The 20119-nt window shown below is 57.8% G+C and overlaps 1 protein-coding gene and 1 long non-coding RNA gene across 4 annotated transcripts; one reads left to right on the forward strand and one right to left on the reverse strand.

Moving 5' to 3' along the window:
- Positions 1–474: 474 nt before the first annotated feature.
- On the forward strand, positions 475–18648 carry CBX7 (chromobox 7). Of its 3 annotated transcripts, none has more exons than XM_037160217.2 (6): positions 475–777; positions 2942–2985; positions 9812–9877; positions 15022–15088; positions 17723–18074; positions 18428–18648. In XM_037160217.2, exons 1-6 carry the CDS (start codon positions 709–711, stop codon positions 18580–18582), a joined length of 753 nt encoding a protein of 250 aa, XP_037016112.2. In that variant the 5' UTR covers positions 475–708; the 3' UTR covers positions 18583–18648. The 3 variants fall into 3 exon arrangements, with proteins under 3 accessions (XP_037016112.2, XP_037016111.2, XP_037016113.2); XM_037160216.2 differs by having other exon boundaries at positions 477–777; positions 18425–18648; XM_037160218.2 differs by having other exon boundaries at positions 481–777; positions 18002–18074; positions 18425–18648.
- Positions 1704–7618, reverse strand: LOC119060231 (uncharacterized). The gene is made up of 3 exons (XR_005084547.2): positions 7531–7618; positions 3929–4068; positions 1704–2585 (listed from the first exon to the last, which is right to left on the reverse strand). It is a non-coding gene; the product is annotated as an uncharacterized LOC119060231 (long non-coding RNA).
- Positions 18649–20119: the final 1471 nt, after the last annotated feature.

A 20119-nucleotide genomic window follows, 5' to 3' on the forward strand; every position in this document is an offset into this window, starting at 1 on the left:
ACGATGGACGCAGAGAAGCCTGCTCAGTACTGGCCAAACTGCGGCGCTCCAGAGCCCGAATCTAGGGAGATCGCGGTGTTGCAACGTCGCGACGGATAGGAAAACCTGGGCTGTCTGCGCTCTTCTGCAGGGCAGGGGTCAGCGTGCCAGCCCAGTCTGCTTCTTTGTGGGAGGTAAGGGAGATGGTTTCCACATTCTGCCCGTTTCTTGATCTGCCCAACACAGGTCATGTCGTTTTCGGTCCATCGGAGTCACCGGGAGGACTTCAGGAAATGCGAGTGGGTGTTAGGATCCCGTGCGGCCCCAGAGCTGAGAGGCGCCCAGGCCAAAGAAGTACCGAGGGCTGGCTGCTAGGGTGAGCTGCGCGTGTCCCTTGCCTCCGGGGCGGGACGGGGCTCCAGCGGGGGCGGGACCAGTGGATACGAAGGGGCGGGACCTGCCGGGCACGAGCCCAGCCCGCCCCGCCCACTCCCCCGCGCGCCTGGGCGCTCGCTCGCTCGCGCTGAGGAAAACGTTGCGCAGGTTCATAAATGGAACGTCGGCGGCGTGAGGGAGCGCGAGGGGGTGTGCGCGCGTGCGCGTGCGCGTGCGCGCCCGGGCGAGGGTGACGGGGTCCCGGCCGCCCCGAGCATCGCGCGCCGCAACCGCGGCCCCGCAGCTCCGCCCCCGGCCTGGCCCGGCCCCGGGCCCGCTCGTCCACCGCCCCCCATGGAGCTGTCAGCCATCGGCGAGCAGGTGTTCGCTGTGGAGAGCATCCGGAAGAAGCGCGTGCGGAAGGTGAGGCTGCCGGGGGGCGGCTCCCAGGACCCCTGTGGGGTCCCCTCGTGTTCCCATCAACGTCCCCTCCACGCTGGGGGCGACCGCGAATGTGGGCCAGAGGCCCCAAGCAGCCCCGCCCTCCTGGGCTCGTCTCCCCAAGTCGCGCCTCAGTTTCCCCCAGCTCCTTGTAGGGCAAGTAGAATAAAAGTTGTCGCCCCGGGATGCTGGGGTCTGCTGAGCTTAGGATCGGACTTCAGGCATCCTGAACGCCATCCTTCCTCATCCCCCCCATTCTAAATGTGGGGGGGACTGAGGCCCAAGTTGAGGAAATGGCTTGCTTGGTGCGTTGGCGTCTGAACTAGGTCTCGAACACAGGACTCCGGACTCTTGGTACCAAGACCTTTGAAGTTGGAGGCGGGGCTTCGGAATAGCTTCCAGCTCTGAAGTCTTAACTGCTGGACTTCGACCTTTCCCGATCGTCTCTACACCCCCACCTCCATCTTTCTCATTCTCCTCTGAGCGCACACCCCTCTGTTTTCCCCACCCCAACTTTCAGCCCCGCCCGGCAGGGCTCAGTGAAGCCGCCTACAGCGCTCTGGCGTCCTTGAAGCTCCTCCCCTCTCGCCTCCAGAACATACACCCTGCAATTAAGGAGGGTTCTGCTGGGTTCGGGTCCCCGCCTCTGGGCTAGACTTCGTGGTCCACACTTCCTGTGCACATGTTTGCAGGGTAGGCTCGCTGCAGCTTGGAGATTGGGGATAACAGTGCTGGGGGAAATTTCCTCTCCTGGCACTCATCACCGTCCTTTTCCCTGTGTCCTCTCTGCAGCCCCTTGGGAGGCTCCAGCGACAGGGCTAGGAGGGGTCGTAGAGGTCACTGCCTCCCATTTGACACAGACAGAAACTGAGGCCCAGGCAGGGAAATGAAGGGGTCCAAGACACAGGACAAGATAGAGAAGGAGGTAGAGCAAGGAGCTCAAGTTGGCTGATTGCCAGTTCATCTTAGGCTAGAGAAAACTCAGTCCTGGCTTCTTGGGCCAAGGATCAAGGTCAAGGTGGATTGTGAGGTTTTTTTCCCACCCATCTCTGAGGGGGTTGAACTTTATCTTCAGGTTGTTGCTGCCCCTCCTTCTCCCATCCTCCAGAATTTCCTGGATTTTAATTTATTCCACTGAGCCCAGTGCTTTTCATGAAGTGTAGCCCAAGCAGGTACAGTGACCCCTTCTGCTCAAGGCCTGTGGGGTGGTGCCAGAGAGTGAGAAGCATCATTCTTTCAGCCATTTACTCAAAATACATTTACTGAGGATCTGTCATGTACCAGGCACCATTCTGAGCCCCAAGGAGGAATACAGCCCATCCCTCACAGAGCTGGCATTCTGACAGAGGAGACACTCAGCACACGAGGAAATAAAAACAGACGCCTTCCAGCTGGGCTTGAGCTACACAGAAGGAGAACCAGGAGGCGGGAGGGATGGCATTAGAAAGGGCAGCCCGGACACGCCTCTTTGACAAGGTGACATCTTGGTACCGAAGTTTCATGTGGGCGGATTTCGCCCAATGCCTGGGGTTGGCCCGGAAACTTTTAAAGGTCCTGGTCTGCTGTGAGGAGCAGAGAGGCCTGGCTCTCTTTTCTAACTACTAGAGGGGCGACCGCCATTTCTGCAGGTGGAGAACCGTCAGCCTTCTCCAGGGTCCTGCCAGGCTCTTTTGGGTTGAGAGTCCTAAAGTCACTGTCCTGTCATCTCTGGGCCAGAGGCCACCTCTCTCAGGAAGGGGGCTGGTGAGATTACAGCCGAGGGATTTTCTATGATTGGAGGGTCTTCTTATCTAAAAAGGAAAGAGAGTTATGGTCTTGGCTCTCAGACTCCAGCTACCGGGTCTTTGGCGACGCACACCCCCATGTGGTTGGTGTTCCCACCTATGGGAACAGTTCCCACACTGTTCCACGTGTGTTTGGAGCTTCTGCCACAGGAGCCCTGGAGGCCAGATGCACTTCTGTGCAGTAGTAGGGCAGGCATTCGTGGGGTCCTCTGGGTCGGTAGGGATCCAGTAGGGGTTTCTGTGGTCTGTGTGTATGTGTTGGACATCTGTCTGCAGAGGGGATTAGAAGACCCCTTACTGTCTTGTGAGGGGAATTCAGGGCAGCTGTACATCTCACTGTGTCTGCTTCTCTTTCTTCCCAGGGCAAAGTGGAATACCTGGTGAAGTGGAAAGGATGGCCCCCAAAGTAAGGTCCTTTGTGTGTGTGTCTGCCTGCCTGTATATCCCTCCACCCACCTTTTGTTGCCTCTCCTGCCTAGCTTTTAGCTTCAGCTACTCTAGCAATTGGCCAGTGGGCATTGATTAAATCATTTTCTCTGACTTTCACGTGCCCCTCTGCCAGCTGAGGGGCTTGGAGCACATGAGGGTCAAGGTGGGCCCCAGCTTCCCTTGTCACCTGCTCCCCTCCAGTTACATGCCCTCTTTTGCTTAGAGGTACCTCTCCCACTCCTTCTGTCTTTTCCTGCCACCAGGAGGTGAAGGCCCAGCATCTCAGGTTCAGAGATGCCTGCGGGCCAGGTAGGGGGACCCCCATGCCATAGCGTGCTGGGCGGGGGTCTGTGAGACTGGTTAAGACAAGGCCAGCCAGTGGGGCATGAGCCCTCAGTGCCACAGAACTAAGGACAGAGTCTGAGCCACCTTGGCTTTGGACAGCACTCTTCAGTCTATAGAGCAGCTTCCCATACAGCCTTGTGAGGTGGGAACCTGGCGGGTGATACTCTTTAAAGATGTAGAAACAGGCTCAGAGAAGGTAAGCAGTTTGCTTTAAGCCACACAGCAAGTGGGGGCAGAGTTGAACTAGACCTCTCCATTTTCAGGTATCTCCTGTGAGTCTCCTCCATCTCAGCTGGCAGGGCAGGAACTGGATCTAGGACCTCTCCCAGTCTCTCCACCTCTCTTGCTGAGGCCCAATCAGGAACCTTCACACCAACCAATCACTTTCCAGCAGGGAGTTGTTGAGGGGTGAGGAACCAGCAAGTCGTGGGACCTACCCATTGGTCTGTGGGTGCCCCACCTCCCTGCCCTGCCTCCCAGAGACTGACTCCCAGGGGACTCCTGGAATCCCCTCTACCCAGAGCCTCGCTGTGTGTGCCACTCGCTTTCTGCTATGCTGGTGGTGGGGGGCTGACCTGATGTTGGGTCCTGGGAGCATCCTGGGGCATGGTGAGGAGGCACAGCAGTGAGGAAGGTGGCCCATATTGCCTCTGCTTCTGTTTCTGCAAAATGGGTTCAGTAGTCCAGGCCCTGCACCCCTCACAGGCTTCTTCACCTTGTGGGGTGAAAGACCTGGGTGAGTGTTCAGAATGACTGCAGGCATCCTGATGACTGGGGTTGGTGGCTGGCCAACCAGATAGTGCACTTGTCTATTCTGCCCTAACTGCCCCTTTCCAAACACCCTGCGATAGAAGGAGGGTCCTTTCCTCCAATGGGCAGATGACAGGTGGACTCCCGGCCTGGGTGAAAGGGCAGTAAGAGTGGGGGAGAGCTAGAAAAGGAAGAGGCCGGAGTGGGCAGCAAGGGCAGCAGGAGCAGCAGGAGCGTTGGCTGCCTGAGTGCGCGCTCCCCTGGCTTCTGCACGGGGAGGCACTGCATGGGAGTGGGGTCCCAGCCCAGTGGCCTTGAAGGTACTGTGGGCTGTTTTTCCTCCTTTGTGGCCTCCATCTTTTGAAAGATTTCCTTCTCTAAGCAGAGGCACATACCACTTAAAAATTCCTTTTCTGACTTATTATTCCCAAATGAATGTTTGCCCATCAGAGCTCCCGTCAGCAGGGAAGGGCCCCATGCTCCAAGGGCAGTCCCTCCATGTGTGTGCTGGCCCGAGCCCTGGCCATGGAGCCCACTTATTTCTTAGCATTCGAGACCACCAGGTGGGCCCTCGTGACTACCTTTTATGACCCCCCCAAGGGGGTTCTGGGAGCCCTGTTTGATCAGTTGAGTGGGTGTACCTCTGGCTCCCCCACACTTTGGTCTTGTTCCTGTCCAGCTGTGACCCCTCGGGCAGGTCCCCCATATAGTGGGACCCTTGCTTTCATATCTCTAAACTAGAATAGTAAAGCCTCTGCCCAGCGTTGTTGCAAGGATCAGATGATGGCTAGACAGCACTGTGTGCGTTCTCTACCCGCCAAGCTCTCAGTGAGTGTTCACTGTCCATAGAGTTCGACAGCTCGGCTTCTAGGTCCCCTGCCCCACCCTCGGCCAGGACAGGGGAAGGGGGTTCCATTTCTCACAGGAGCTCAAAGTGGCCTAGAAACCATTTAGGTCAATCATCAGATGGGAAGACTGAGGCTCAGAGAGGAGAGGTCAGTACAAGGACATAACCACCAACCCTGTGTGGTATGGTACCCACTTCATGCCTTCCACTGCACCACCCCACTTCAGCTGGGGGGAAGCAGCCTGAGTCAGAGGACAAGAGCCAGGGCTCTTTTGTAACCTATTTGGTCTCCAGTCTTCCCTGGTCAGGGGGCCTGGCTTGGAACAGAGGCTGAGAAAGGTGGTAGGGAGTGGATAGTTGGGCAACCTGCCACCTGCAGGCCCAGGAGCCTTCACTAGGGTGGTGACAGCCTCAATGGCGAGAGGGGTCGGATTCTCCTGCTCCACAGCCCCCTCATCACCCTGGCTGGGGAAGCGTATACTAGCAACAGAAACAACAGCACACCCGCCCTGTGACAGGCCCCTGTTATGCTGTTCCATTGCTTTGCCTGTTTTCTCTCCAAACAGCAAACAAATGACTGCCCTTCCTCCCCAGCAGGTGGGGCAGAGGAGCTGTCTTGCTAGTTCTGGAAGGTACAGCAAATGGTACAGAGGGGCTGGGGGCACAGAGAAGGGCTGGAGTGATGGGGCAGAGGATGTTAAAACATCAGCCGCAGGTGCTCTCACCCCAGAGAGACTCTCAGACTCCCACTCGCACTGCATCCTGCCCAGGACCGCCACCTTTCCCACTAGCGAATGCTACCGCAGCTGCCAGGGAGGGCTGTCTCCACAGATCTTTCATAATGATGTTGTCAGTGGGCACAGCAGTGACCAGGCTGTTCATCAGTAAGCCCCTAGTATGATCAGGCATTGGCCCCTTTAACTGACTTGTGGCAACCCATTTTACTGGCAGGGAGAAAGAAACCCTCAGCAGAAGAGTCCTTGCCCAGGGTCACACAGCTGGACTGATTTGAACTACAAGCTGCCTTACCGTGCCAGGACACGGAGGCCCAGTCCCTTTGATACACAGTGGGCTATGGCAAAGGTGACTGAGGATCTCGTGTGTTGGCTTATTGGCCAGTTCAGTGGGAAGAGCTCAGGCGGTGGAGCCAGACCAGGGCACTTTAAACTCTGGGCACTTTAAATAGACCAGAGTCTTTAAACTCTATTTCAACATTTACCTGTGTGACCCAGGGCAAAGCGTTCAACCTCTCTGCACCTCCATCTCCCTACTTGTAAAATGAAGCGCTGGCCTCACGGAGCCCTGCCACGGCTGCCCAGTACAGCACACGGTTCCTAACAGTGACAGAGGCCCAGGAGACACGTTTTTAAAAGGCTGGGTTTGGGCAGCAGCAGCTGAATTCAGGATTGCGGCCCTGGCAATCTTTTGCACTCTCTACGCTTTTGAAATTGACTTAACTAACGTCAACGCTTATTTGCTTGTATTATGTACCACACTGAAGTAAGTGCTTCCCAGGGCTTAACACAAACTAATAGTCACATCAACCCTAAAGACAGGGGCTACACTGGTAGCCCCATTTCATGCAAAGATAAACAGAGGCCTGAATTGCTGGCTCAAAGTCACCACTGCTGGCTTGCCCAGACTCCCACCGACCCGCATCTCATTTTGAGCAGGATTACATTTGAGTTTGGGGCTGGAGAGCCTTGCTCCGTGCGGCTTTGCTCTTTGTAGCGCCCCGCCCCCAGCATGGCCGGAGCCTGCGCATACAAAGCTCCAGCGACCGCCGGAGCCTGTTTACCGTGCCCGGGCTGAGGCTGGCGGTCACGTGGCCGTGTTTACCTCTCAGCGGGTGCGCGCGGTCCCCGCCCCTAACCCCCATTGGTTGGCCTAGCCGTACGCGCTAGTCCTGCGTGCGCGCCGCTCCCGGGCTGCTGAAAGAGGCGTGAGGCGGGGTAAAGTGAGCCCTCGGCTCCCCCAAGGAGTGCTCGGCATCCGCCCAGACCAAACTCGTTACCGTTGCACACCCCACCCGACCCGCCTGCACTCGCCTAGATTGTGGGCTCTGCCACCTGCAGCTGCTGTCGTCCTTGTGCCCGGCTATTCCTGAACCGCGTTTGTCATCACGAGCCTCTGGATAGCTACTCTGCAGAGGGGCATTATTGACTTCCATTTTAGGGGAGCCCAAGGTGTTCCACAGACACTTGTGCAATCCACGTTTCTTTGCCCTCCCCTAGCGTGGAACAGGGCCTCCTGCTGCCAAATCTCATCCCGTCTATTGCCTCAGGTCCCACGGGTAGATTCCCCAGGCCAGTAACAGCCCCCTCTGAATCTACCAATCCTTTCTTTGCACACACTGAGGACTCGGACAACCAGGAATTAGGCAGTGTCCCTCTCCCACGGATGTCTTAGGTCGGTGGGGAGTCAGATATGGTGACGTGTGAAGTACCTAAAGGTGGAGAGGGTGGCCGAGATTGAACCGAGTTCTAGCCACACCCTGCCCGCTCACTGTCTCAGTGGCCTTGGCAAGATGCTTTACCCTCTGGGCCTCAGTGTCTTCATCTGTAAAATGGGGTCACCTACCTCATACAGGTGTTAGAAAGAATGGATAGGTCCTTGGCAGTCCTCTGTTCCCTGCTGCTACTGTCTGTGGTGTGCTAGTGATTCTAAGATGAGGAAGCTGAGGTCCAGAAAAGGTTAGTGATTTCCAGGAACCATAGAGCAGCAACATAAACAAAAAATGGGCAGGGCGATGCGGCAGTGGGCAGGGCAGAGAGGACTAGAGCAAGGCAGCGACATTTCAATAGCTAGAGAAAGAGGGAGGTTGAAGCAGCCTGCAACAGAAGCACGAAACTCCCCTTTCTTGTAACTGGTTTCATCTGAGGAAATGCAACCCTTGTTTTGGGGGAAGAGGGATTGGAGTCTTTGCTAGCCTCTGGTTGCTCATACTGTGGGTTCCCCCATCCCCATATATTAAATATATAAATATATTATATATTATATATAAATATATAAATATATTTTATATATAAATATATATAAATATATATATTTTTATAACCAATTTCAGTTTCACATTTACTCAGTTGCAAACTGCAGTGCTGCTAGAGCCATTGCCAGAGCACCTGGGGCTGCGCTCTGAGGGGCAGGGTTATGATCTGCCCACTGGGACACCAGCTGCATTCATCAGTACCTATGGCAGGTGCCAAGTGCCACAGTAAGGCCATGGAGGGGAGGGTTTGTCCTGCTGGGAATGGGGCAGGGGAGAGGATCTCAGGGACAGCTACAGGGACCTGGCTCTCAAAGGATGCATAGGAGGCCTCTGGAGGGACTGGATCCAGGGAGAGAGCACAGCATGTGCAAAGGAAGAGAGGTGTGGCAGTGCTTGCTCAGGCTGAGCTTGTGGCACTTGGGTATGGGCTGTAAGGTCCTCAGGGCATAGCCCTTCATTGCTGAGGGGACAGGAAGTAGCTGTGCAGCAGTCAGTGGAGAAAGCAGCAGAGGGTTCTGTCCTTGGGCAGTTTGTTGTTCATCACCCAGATTAGTCAGCTGTAGGTTTCACAGTCCCAGGAGAGTTTAAGTTGAAGGTTTCAGCTGGCTGTTTTGGAGACCTTGGGGGCAAGGGCAGTGCCCAGCCTCTCTCTGCTTCCTGACACCTCCCGATGCCTGCTCCCTCCCTTGTTACCCAGCAAGCTGGGGCTGCCTCAGCCAGAATCAGAGCCCAGTATCTGGGTTTTGTTTGTTTGTACACACAGGCACACACACACATTGGTATGTATTAGTATGCATGCACATGTGCCCACACATACTAATGTGTATTTGTATGCACGCACATGTGCACACATATGTTTTACATTTTTAATTTTTATGCACTAGTGTCTGTTTATAGTGAGTGATACTGGTTTTCCCAATTATGGAAGTCATATAGAGTTTTATTTTAAAATAAAATCATATACATGAAAAAGTGAGCTGTTTAAAGTCAGATACTAAGTAAGTAGCGGAGCAGGTGGAGCAAGGATGGCTGAGCTCAGGGAGCGCTGAGCTGTCTCAGTGCAGGGCTGTCCGGCAGAGGGTGGGTACCCGCTGGTCCGGGAGTGGTGAGAGGTCCCCCGGGGAAAGTCCTAGGCAGCCTAGCCCTGTGATCGCAGTCACTAGGCATTTACCAAGTTCCAGCTAGACGCCAGGCGTGACGCAAGGGCACTTCAGACTGGCTTTGAGGGCACAGACGTGTGCCCAAGAGGGCAGGAGCAGCTCAGTCTGGTGAGAGAGGCTGTGCTAAGGCTGTGGTTTAAGGAGGTGCAGGGACAGCAAGGATAATGAGCACAGAGCACTCTGCGTGGCAGGCCCTTCTCTAAACACTTACGCACATGAGCACTTTTTCCAGCAGAGTCCTTGAGGAAGACACAGGGACGTCAAGGCACAGGGCCTTAGGGAAACCGTTCAGGGTCTTACAGCTATTGAGGACAGTGCTGGGGTTTGAACCCAGGCATTCTGGCTCAGAGCCTCTGCCCTTTACCACAGACTCACCTCTTCTGGGAAGGGGACATGGGGCCTCTAGGCCTCGCCCTCTTTCAGGCACCCCATGCTCCTAGGGTGGACATGTGGTCTAATCAGTAGTTGCACACAGACATTTAGAGGGCGGCGTGATAGGTGCTCAGAATGAGGGGAGTTCTGGTGTCATGTGACCCCTCAGAAGGCCTCTGACCTAGCTGGGATGGCCAGGGACAGCTCCTAGGAGTAGGTGACAATTTCCTGGACCAGGAAGGGGCGAGGGCTTGCAGACAGTGGGTCCTGGTAGAGCAGCTGTGGCCTCTGTGAATGGCACGGGCAGCAGGGCAGCTCTGACCTCTCATTTTTCTTCCAGGTACAGCACGTGGGAGCCAGAAGAGCACATCCTGGACCCCCGCCTGGTCATGGCCTATGAGGAGAAGTAAGGGGCTCTGCCTGCAGCGGGGCCGGTTGACAGGCAGCCTTGGAGCTTTCCTAGGGAGCCTGCAGCTCTCAAGCAGGGGCACAGGCATGGGGGTGGGGTCCTGGCAGGGACAGCCCATCTAGTCTGCAGCTGGGGGAGGGTGTTGGGCACCGGCTCCAGGGCAGCTGGAGCCCTGGTTCCTTTCCTGTTGCTGGGTGACGTCGGCCCCTTCCCTGCCCTCCCCAGGCCTCAGTCTCTCTTCTGGGGTTACTGGGGCTTCTGCTCTGGCTTCTCCATAAGATAGAGGTTTCAGTTGCAGTGGTGAACGTTAAAATGTGTCATAGCGATGCCCTATGTAAGAGGGACAATATCAGTGATGCCCATGCATGCCCTTGGGGAGAGCAGAGACATGCTCCCTGGAGATTCCCTCAAAGGAGAAGGCAATCTGATGAACCTCAGAAAGGCCCGGGGTTGTTGGGGTAGCTTTGGAGGTGGGATAGCTAAGTGCTGGTCCACCCCACTTTGCCCTGCCCTAGCTGAGTGGCCCCGGGCAGAGTCACCTGGTCTCAGTCTCCCACATTGGTCAGCGCTCTGCTGACAGTCACAGGTCACAGGCTGATGAGTCCTGGGCAGCTCCTCCCATGGCCATGCGGGCACATCACAGTGGGGAGCCTCTGACACCATGTCCTTTCTCCCGGTGTGGGGGCCCTTGGAGCAGAGTGGAGCCTTCCCTTGTGCTCTGTGAGCCCAGAGGTACTGACCTCCTGCCAGCAGGCAGCCCCGTCCTGCAGCCTCCACTCCACCACTGACCTGTACAGCATGAACCAGTTCCTGAAATCGGCCCCTCCAGAAAACCCGAGACAGGCATGAGGGTCTCCTCTGCCAGACAGGGAAACTGAGGCTCTGAGGAGCTGTGGGTCTTGTCCTTGAGCCTCAGAGCTGGGGAGGAGTCCAACCAGGACCCACCCCAGGCTCTGCCCCTCGCACCCCCTGGGTCTCGTCTCTTCTCACCCAGGAGACCTCCTGCTGCCCATTCAGACGAACAAACACTTTCCTCTGTTGCTGCCTTTGAACAGGAGAGTCCCCTGTCCCGCCACTTCTTCCTGGTTCCCAAGTGCCTGTGGGGCTGTGACCCACGCAGCTGCGGCCCTGGGAGAACCCTGTGGAACACCCTGGAGTGTGGTTAGGGGAGCGCTGGGCAGGCGCTGGAGGCCTGGAGTAGATCCCAGCTGTGGCACCCGCCAGCTGGGCAGTGCAGGGCGAGGCCTCCCCTCTCTGAGCCTCGGCTTCCCCACCATGAGTTGTGACACGGGGACCACACGCTGGCCTCGTGGGGCTTTCCTGGGAAGTGCAGGAATGGGAAGCACTCTGAACCCGTGAATGTGGGCTCACACGTGTGAGTGTGTTCTGACGGTGACTGGGGGTCAACTAGTCATTCTCGGATTCTTCAACACATCTTCATGAGGTCCTGGTACGTGCCAGGCACTGTCCCAGTTGATGAAGTGCCACAGGAAGGCACAAAAGTGACAGCCATCCCTCCCCTCATGTGGCTCTCACCTCCACTAGTGAACGTGCACACTGCCAGCTGGTGATCATGGCTGCAAAGATGGAGCAGGTGCAGGGAGAGGCAGGGGCGGGGCACTGGTCCCCCTGGGCAGTTGGCTGGGGGTGGCTGGGGGTCAGGGGCCCAGTGGGTACTGCAGAGAACGTCTAGGTGGGGCCCCGTGAGTGCAGAGGCCCTGGCGTGAGGGCCTGTGTTGGAGGAGCAGCATGGAGACGAGTGTGGCTGATGGGAGTGGTGTGACCTGGGAACCCGTGCGGGCCCTGGGGCTTCTGGAGGCTCTGGGAGGGCGAGTCAGTCCTGCTGGAGGAGTGGTGTGATATTCTGAGTCAGGAGTCGACGGTCAAGTGCACATCAGGAGCTCGGAGACTTCTCCAGACCCCCCTGTGTGGCCCTGCCTTAGGAGGTCCCTGAGAGGACTCAGGCTTGGTGCCAAGGGGGTGCCAAGGGGGTGGACGGGAGTGATGTCTGTGGAACACAGGCTGTGCAGGGTTTTAATGAAGACAGAAGGGGGCCTGCCAGGGGGCTCTACTGGGGAGTCCCTGCACACCAGGGGGACTGCAAGGGCACTGAGGGCTTGCTGGGACCACGACCCTGCGGTGGCCTCTGTTTCTTATCCCTGGACACGATGGTCAGAGTCTCCAGGTCTGACAGCCACCAGGCTCCGAGTTGGTAAGGACTAGACCGACTGCAGGTCCCCACCTCACCCTCTCGCCTCCCACCTCCCACAGTTTGCTGGCAGCGCTGGGAGTGTGGACTGCAGATAGGAAGCCAGGATCATGTGGCCTGATCACCTGGGCTCCAGGCCCGCCCTGCTGAGCCTGACTAGGATCCCGGGCCTGTCCCTCCCGGGTGGGGACCAGAGCTCAGCATCTTCACCGGCGGTGGGAGTTGTCATAATTTGCCGTATGTGAGTCACTTCACCTCTCTGCCTCGGTTTCTGTGGCATAAAGTGGGACCAGTAGCAGTTGTGCCTCTCTGCCGGGGTGGCTGTGAGTGCTCCATTGTCTGGAGCGCTGTGTGCGCGGTGCCCAGCGTGTGTGTGGTCACCACGGTAAACAGCTCGTGTGAACACAGTGGGCAGGTTCCTGTCGGCAGGATTATCCCTCCCCGAGGCCGTCCCCGTCCCCCCACCCCGCTTCCCCCCTTCTTTCTCTCTTTGCTTTTCCTTCCCTCTCTCCTCCCCCTCTTTATCGTTTTAGTCTTTCTACTTCTCATTTCCATAAATACCGGGGACATCTCCTGTTTCTCTTAAGAGCCCTGGCGATCCGCTGAGAGTAGAGCCTCTTCCTCCAGACACGGACACAAAGCCCAGAGAAGGGAGGTGACCGGCCAAGGTCTCTGTGGGTCCGGGTAGAGCCGGGCCTGGGACAGGGTGCCCTGGTGCCCAGCACAGTGGGTTCTGAGAGAAGCTTCTCTGCCTCAAGGGTTTGGAAGGGCCATCCTGGTGAGCCGCCAGGAGTGGGCACCCCAGTGCCCTGTGTGCTTCTTTCAAATGCTGGTTCTAGGGTCCCCTCCTCAGACTTGCCGAAGCCTGCTCCATCGGGAGGGAGGGCCTCTGCCTGGCACCTTGCCTCCAGGAGCCCTGGGGGCGGATGTGCTGGAGGAAGGGGGGCAGATGCCACCTAGAGGAGGGCGACAGTGGGAAAGGCTTCTCAGGACTGGTGGATTTAGCTGGGCTCAGATTTGGAGACTGGCCTAAGGTCGCACAACCAGTGTAAGACAGAAAAGGAACACTCACGGTTGACAGACTTCTGAAAAGAAAGGGCTTCTTGGCCATCCTGCTGTCCAGCAAAAGACCAGGTCGCGGGCGCGCTGTCCAAACCCCCAGCAGCAGGGCCTGGTGGGGACGTCACCTGTGCGCCGTCCCGGAGTCAGCCGACGGCGCGTTTGCACAGAGTCGGGCAAAAGTAGGTCTATTCTTGTTCATAAGGAAAATAACACAATAATTAAGAAATAAAAATAGAAGGAAAAACTGCTTTGTGTACTCACAACTGTAATCTTTCTATTGCCTGTCCATTATGTTCTAGGGAAGAAAGATGAAAGTTTTGAAAGGTTTTGCACTGGCCAGATAGGGTGGCGGGAAACGGTGAGGCAGGGGCAGGTCTATGACAGGCGCAGAGGCTGTGAGGAAGGAAAAGTTACCACTTGTCACTTACAGGTGACAGTCCTGAGTCCGCTTGCAGGCAGGGAGTGGCAGTGTCTGGTGGCCAGCTCTGGAGGCTGATGCCCTGCCACATGGTTGGGGACTTGGGCCCTTTTCTGTCCTCTGGCCCCTGCTGCTACCAGGCCAACTGCTCGCTCTCTCGCTCTTGCTCTCTCTCTGTCTCTGTCTCTCTCTGTCTCTGTCTGTCTCTGTCTGTCTCTGTCTCTGTCTGTCTCTGTCTCTCTCTGTCTCTGTCTCTCTCTGTATCTCTCTGTCTCTGTCTCTCTCTGTATCTCTCTGTCTCTGTCTCTGTCTGTCTCTGTCTCTCTCTGTCTCTGTCTCTCTGTGTCTCTGTCTCTGTCTATCTCTCTCTGTCTCTGTGTCTCTGTCTCTGTCTCTCTCTGTCTCTCTGTCTCTGTCTCTCTCTGTCTTTCTCTGTCTCTGTCTCTCTGTGTCTCTCTCTCTGTCTCTCTGTCTCTGTCTCTCTCTGTGTCTCTCTCTCTCTCTGTGTCTCTCTGTCTCTCTCTGTCTCTCTCTGTCTCTGTCTTTCTCTGTCTCTGTCTCTCTCTGTGTCTCTCTCTCTCTGTCTGTCTCTCTGTCTCTGTCTCTCTGTCTCTGTCTCTCTCTCGCCCTCGCCTACTGGAATTTAATTTACAGCATCTCAGAATTTCTCTCATGTCGGGGCGCGCTCCTGCCCTCACATTCCTGCCGCCAACCATGTGGCCTGTGCCGTGGGGCCACAGGCAGTGTGGAAAGAGCCGAGTGAGGTGGGCGGCAGGAGGTGCCTGCGAATTCCCTGCTGCTTCAGGCCCTGTTGTCAGCATCTCCGGGGTGGCCTCTGGGGCGTGTGGTGTGCAGCTTGTCCGCGACCTGGGGTTCCGCCTGTGCTCATGTGTCTGGGAGGTGTGTCTGGGGTTTGGGGGCCCCCAGCGGAGCGTCTGTCGCCTCCCTGGGACTCGGTGCAGGCTAGCTTCCCTCCCCTTCCTGGATGGAGGAGTGCACACAAGCAGGAGCCTGTTCTTTCTGTCTGCCATGCGGGACCATTCCCACCTCATCAACTGCCCTGGGACATTTGGGCAAACTCGGTTGTCCCTGGCACTCCATTTTGGGGAGGGTGGCATTGTGGAACAGAGCTCTGGCGTGGCCTGGAGCCCACGAAAGAGCCACATGTGTTTGGAGATGTCACCAGAGGTCTACCTCAGCATCTGGGACAGTAGCTGGGCCTTGCCTTTTGTCAGCTGGGAGGACCGAGGCCCTGGGAGTTAAACGTGTGATCCCACTGTTGCAGCCTAAAGAGAGCACCAAGGAGGAGCCCCTACTCCAGGATTTGGGGGTGGTCTGTGGAGGGTGCCCCCTCCCCCATGGGCTGCAGAGGGCAGGGAGGGGCGGACGCCATACTTTCCCTAAAATGTCACCAGTGTTTCCTTCTCTTCCGCCATCTGCTTTGCACCTCAGGGAGGAGAGAGACCGAGCGTCGGGGTACAGGAAGAGAGGCCCGAAACCCAAGCGGCTCCTGCTGCAGGTAACCCTCCGGCGTTGGCGCCCACCCACAAGTCCTCGCGCTCGCCCTGCCGTTGCCCAGCTAGTTGCGCTGAACAACTGCCCCCCACCTCCCCCCACCTCAGCCCCACCCAGGGCACTGGGTGCAAGGCACTTGGCGGGTGAGGTCCAGTGGAAGGAGTTGGGGGGTTGGAGTGTGGGGCTGGTGGCCCAGGAAGGCAGCGGGGGCGGGGGCTATGGTGGGAGGAAGGGTGGGCATATGGCTGATGGGCTCTGAGAATTTTAAAAGCTTAGAATCTTGTAAATGAGCCTTTTTGATATTCACAGTCCCCAAAACACAAAATTATAATGTTTGACATCCTTAGAAGACAAAAACTTTAGAATTGAGAAAACACAGGACCCTGAAATTTTAGAATTCAAGAAAAGGAGATTCTTGACATTCTGGAACATTCTATGTTTTCTAGAACCATGGTGTTGGTTCTAGAAACGTGTCATTTCTGAGTGAGAAGAACCCTCAGGGCCTCCTTTTCCGAGTCTCCACCGCAGGCGGGACTTACACTCCGCAGCACCGTGCTGCCCAGGCCCGGGTGGTGCTTCACTGGCCTCCCTGCTTTGCATTGGAGAGAGGATGAGTCTGGAGTGGCGTAGCTTTGCAACTGGAGCTGGTTATGTCCAGAGGTTGCTTTTCTGAGCCTGAGTTTTCTCATCTGTGAAACTGGAATGGTAGGGCCGCCTGCTCTCCCTAATTTAGGAAGGCCCCTCCAGGTACATGGAGCCAAAAATGATTCTTCTTGGTCCGTGTGCCGTGTGAGCCACGTCCACCCTCCTGTCCACTCTTGATTGGGAAGCACCTGAGGCTCTTGTCAGAGTAGACAGGCGGCCCCCCACACAGCGGGCACATTCCTTGGGGCTTGGTGTGAACGGGGCCCAGGGAGGAAAGTGGCACCTGTCGGCCATCGTCTCCGTGCTCAGCACTCCCACAGGGAACACACGTCGTCTGCACGGCAGACCTCTGGGGCAGGCGTATCATCCACTGTGTAATAAATCCCCCCTAACTAAGCAACTTCACACAATAAACGCTCGTGATTTCACGGTCTCTGCGGGCCAGGCATTCAGGAGTGCTTCAACTAGTTCTTTAGAGGTTCCAGTTTGAGTTACAGCACTGATGTCAGCCAGGGACCCAGTCACCTGAAGGCTTGTCCAGGGCAGGACCAGCCACTTCCAAAGCACTGCTCACAGGGGCTGGTTGCAGGCGTGCCGGCACTCAGTGTTGGCGGGAGGTCCGGGCCCTGCCATGCGGACTTCTCCGGAGGGCTGCGGTGTGGTCCCCCAGTGTGGCCACTAGTTTCCCCCAGAGCGGGTGACTCAAGAGAGAGCCGAGGGAGAAGCACAGTGTCTTAATGGCCTTGCCTGGGGAGTGCCCCCCGCCACGGCAGGCAGTGTGCGAGGGGACTGCCCACGGTGTGAGTTCCCAGAGGCAAAGATGGCAGGGGCCGTCTTACAACTTGCTCATCGTTTCACTGATGAGGACACTGAAGCTCAGGTAGGCCAGCAGTTTCCCCAGGACTGGATTAAAACCCAGGCCTGGCTTCTGGTGCTCCTGGTCAGTTCTCTTGTGGTGAGGCGGAGAAGGACACAGAGAGTCCCCCTTGGAGAATCACGGGAGAGTTTACTGGGCCTGCAAGCCAGGCAGAAGGAGCGGGTTCGATAAAGCTGCACCTAGGAAGAGCCCTCCTAGCATTGCGGTATTTTCCCACTGCTGTCCCAGTCCGGCCCTCCTCCCGTCACCACGGCAACCCACAGCCCACACCCACTGATGGGCATCAGCAGGTGGGACTGGAGGACGGGCCCTGCGTGTGGGATCTTGCTCCCACCTGGAGATGTTTGACCTGCGGGCCCTCTCCGAGGGCTCCCTCTCTTCCGGGGAACTCTTGGCCTCTGGCGAGAGGGCGCAGTAGAAGAGTTATCCCAGAGCGACCCGGGCCCTCCCAGCATTTCAGCAGCAAGGTTCTTCTTGGACTTGTGTAAATTACCCCCAGAGCCAGTGGATGAATCCCCAAATTGCAAACACCAGTCCTTGAGTATCGGAGGAACCTTCCTTCTGGCCTGTTTTAACAAGAACCAGGCAGGGCATCAACAGAGCGCTGCGCCCAAGTGGGCCACGCGGCAGCTGGGGCTGAGCCATGCTCTGAAGGGATGCAGGGGAGCCCGCCAGCTGCTGGCAGTGCCCACACCAGCCAGTGCTGCGTGTGCCCCTTGGTCAACTTGCCCTGGGGACCTTCAGAGCCCTCTGCCTCACGCCGTCTCCCTGGGAAGCTGCTGTCTCGGCTGTGGGTCCTTCAGTGAGCAGAGTTCCCTTCCCTGTGATGAAGAACAATTCCTTGTTTATCCTCTTCCCAAATCCAGATCCGTGTTTTGTTTCTCTCGCGTGCCCCTCCACAGTGTACCAGAGGCATATGCCTGTGGCCCCCATCCCTGAGCCCAGACAGCCCCGGGGAGATGAGGCTGCCCTGTGGGGCTGGGATTGGGCTGACAGCTGGCTCTGGGCCAGGAGACCTGGGGAAGGGCACCGAGGCGGGAGGAACAGCATGAGCAAAGGCGCGGCAGCGGGCGGGAGGGCCGGGCTGACTGGCCGTGCCCTGGCTTGCCCCCGCAGCGGCTGTACAGCATGGACCTGCGGAGCTCCCACAAGGCCAAGGGCAAGGAGAAGCTCTGCTTCTCCCTGGCGCGCCCACTCGGCAGCGGGAGCCCCGAGGGGGTGGTCAAGGCGGGGGCGCCTGAGCTGGTGGACAAGGGCCCCTTGGTGCCCACCCTGCCTTTCCCGCTCCGCAAGCCGCGCAAGGCCCACAAGTACCTGCGGCTCTCACGCAAGAAGTTCCCGCCCCGCGGGCCCAACCTGGAGAGTCACAGCCATCCACGGGAGCTCTTCCTGCAGGAGTCACCGGCCCCGGACGCCCTGCAGGCAGCCAGCGAGTGGGAGCCTGCTGAGCAGCCCCCTGGAGAGGAGGGTAAGGTGGCCCCCCCAGGCAGGCCCAGAGACCCTCAGAGCTGGAAAAGTCCCTTGAGTCACCAGGCCTGACTTAGCTTAAGGCCCACAGACGGTTTAGGGTGCTCTGGAGGCCACGGCCTGGCCCCAGCCCAGAGCTCTTTCTGTGGTCCTACTCAGGATGAGTTTTGGTCCGGCCAGAAGAGAAACGCAGTGACCTCCCCCGCTTTGTCCAGCCCTGGGCCAGGCCCTGACTCGGCCAAGCCTGGTGTGGGGGGCGCTGTGCTTGCATGCTGCCACCGTCCCGCTTTCCCCACGCTGCTGTCGATGCTGTCCTCCATCTGTCTGTCTGTCTCTCTCCCATGGCTGTAGCAGAAGCAGACGTGGCCGAGGGGCCCCCTCCCTGGACACCTGTGCTCCCCACAAGTGAAGTGACAGTGACTGATATCACCGCCAACTCCATCACCGTCACCTTCCGTGAGGCCCAGGCGGCTGAGGGCTTCTTCCGAGACCGCAGCGGGAAGTTCTGAACCACCATTTTTACTTTTCTTAAACTGTTTTTTGGGGGGCTTGGGGTGGGGACTTCCAGAGATGGGGAGGGGTTGGGGTGGGGTAATTATTTTATTTAATAATTTGAAACAGGACGAGGGAGGAAGACCCCAGCACTCTCCCACCATCCTGCCCCTTCCTCTCTGGGTGATGTTTACAGGGAGGCCTGGCGCTGTTCTGTCGGTCTGGGTGCCATGTCCAGGGCAGAATGGGGACAAGGCCACCATCCCTCAGACAGCTCCATCCCGCTCTTCTCTAGAGACGGGTCCTGGGAAGTACAGGAGGGCGGAAAGGCCTAAACCTGGCCCCTTGAGCAGCCCACCCCTGCCTTTCTGGTTGATTTCCCTTTTCCTTTTTATTGAGGGGAGGGGTCTTTATTTTTAACTTTGCACTCCTGCTTGGGGTTCAGTTGGAGGTTGCCTTTGTCCAGCGTGAGGGACGGAGAGAAGGGGCGGGAGGAAGGGTTAGGGATTGCTGCAGCGTGTCCTGTGCCCGATACCCTTCAGAGGGGTCTCTCTGTCTCCCTGGGGGTGGCTGCCAGTGGAGCACCTGCTGCTCAGCGCTGCCCTGGCCCCCATCACTGGCCTGGAAGAAACAGCGGGTGTACACCCAGCTGCACAGGTGTGCGCTGCACAGCGCTGCTCCTGCCCTGGTGAGTGCAGATGTGTGCGGTGGATGTTGCAAACCTCGTGTATAGAAGCCCCGATCGGGTGACTGTGGGGTGATTCACAGCACAGAAGAAGTTGCCACGGGCACCCGCACTCACCCCACCTGGCACAGCCCATCCCGTGACAGGCCCCAGGCCAGCTTTGTTTGCTGGGAGCTGTCCGCAGGGCTCCCGTCATGGCGGGGTGGCTCCTGCCGCTGCGGGCACACAGGTGTGATTTTGTGGCTTCTCCTGGCCGTCCACTAGCGAGCAAGTGTCTGCGACGGCGGACCGTGCACCCAAGGGCCCTGTGCTTCCTCCCTGGGGCTTGTCCTCTCTGACTCAGGGCGCTTTCCAGCCCTTCCCACCACCCTCTGTTCCTGCCCCCTCCGCCAGCTCAGCCAACATTTTGTGTAGGTGTGGGTGGTCCGGAAGGGAGAGTGTCCCGCCACCTTCTCAGGGCAGCCTCAACTCCCTAACCCTTCCTCCTCTTGTCCTGCGCCCCTCTGCACCCACCCTCCGTGCCGAAGCTGGGGCTGGCCTTATTTTCCTGTGGGGGCGGGGTCTCTGCCCATGTCTTCCTGTGGTCACACTGCAGTGAACAGTGGCTCAGGTGGGTCACAAGCCCCACCCCACCCACCCAGCAGGGGGCTGTGTGTGCCTGGAGGAGGGGCTCTCGTTCTCCAGTTTGCACAGTGTGCCTGTGGATTAGCGGCATCCCTGGCAGTAAGGAGTGAACTTTCCCCTGCCCCGGCCTTGTGGGGCGGGCGCCGGTTTGCCAGGAGAGCAAGTAAAAGCCTGGCTTCTTCCAATCCCCACCCCCCGCCATTGCCACCCACCCTCCGGAGGCGCCTCTCCGCTCCGCTGTGGCG

Source organism: Artibeus jamaicensis, unplaced genomic scaffold (assembly GCF_021234435.1).
Source record: "Artibeus jamaicensis isolate MK-2021 breed Jamaican fruit bat unplaced genomic scaffold, CSHL_Jam_final contig_233, whole genome shotgun sequence".
In the NCBI taxonomy this organism is placed as follows: domain Eukaryota; kingdom Metazoa; phylum Chordata; class Mammalia; order Chiroptera; family Phyllostomidae; genus Artibeus; species Artibeus jamaicensis.

What these genes read in the sequence shown, in the direction of transcription:
- CBX7 (XM_037160216.2), top strand. Translation starts at nt 709, where the DNA reads ATGGAGCTGTCAGCCATCGGCGAGCAGGTGTTCGCTGTGGAGAGCATC. An exon ending in GGAAGAAGCGCGTGCGGAAG is followed by an intron (nt 778 to 2,941) that starts GTGAGGCTGCCG and finishes CTTTCTTCCCAG; the next exon opens with GGCAAAGTGGAATACCTGGT. An exon ending in GCAGCCCCCTGGAGAGGAGG is followed by an intron (nt 18,075 to 18,424) that starts GTAAGGTGGCCC and finishes CCATGGCTGTAG; the next exon opens with CAGAAGCAGACGTGGCCGAG.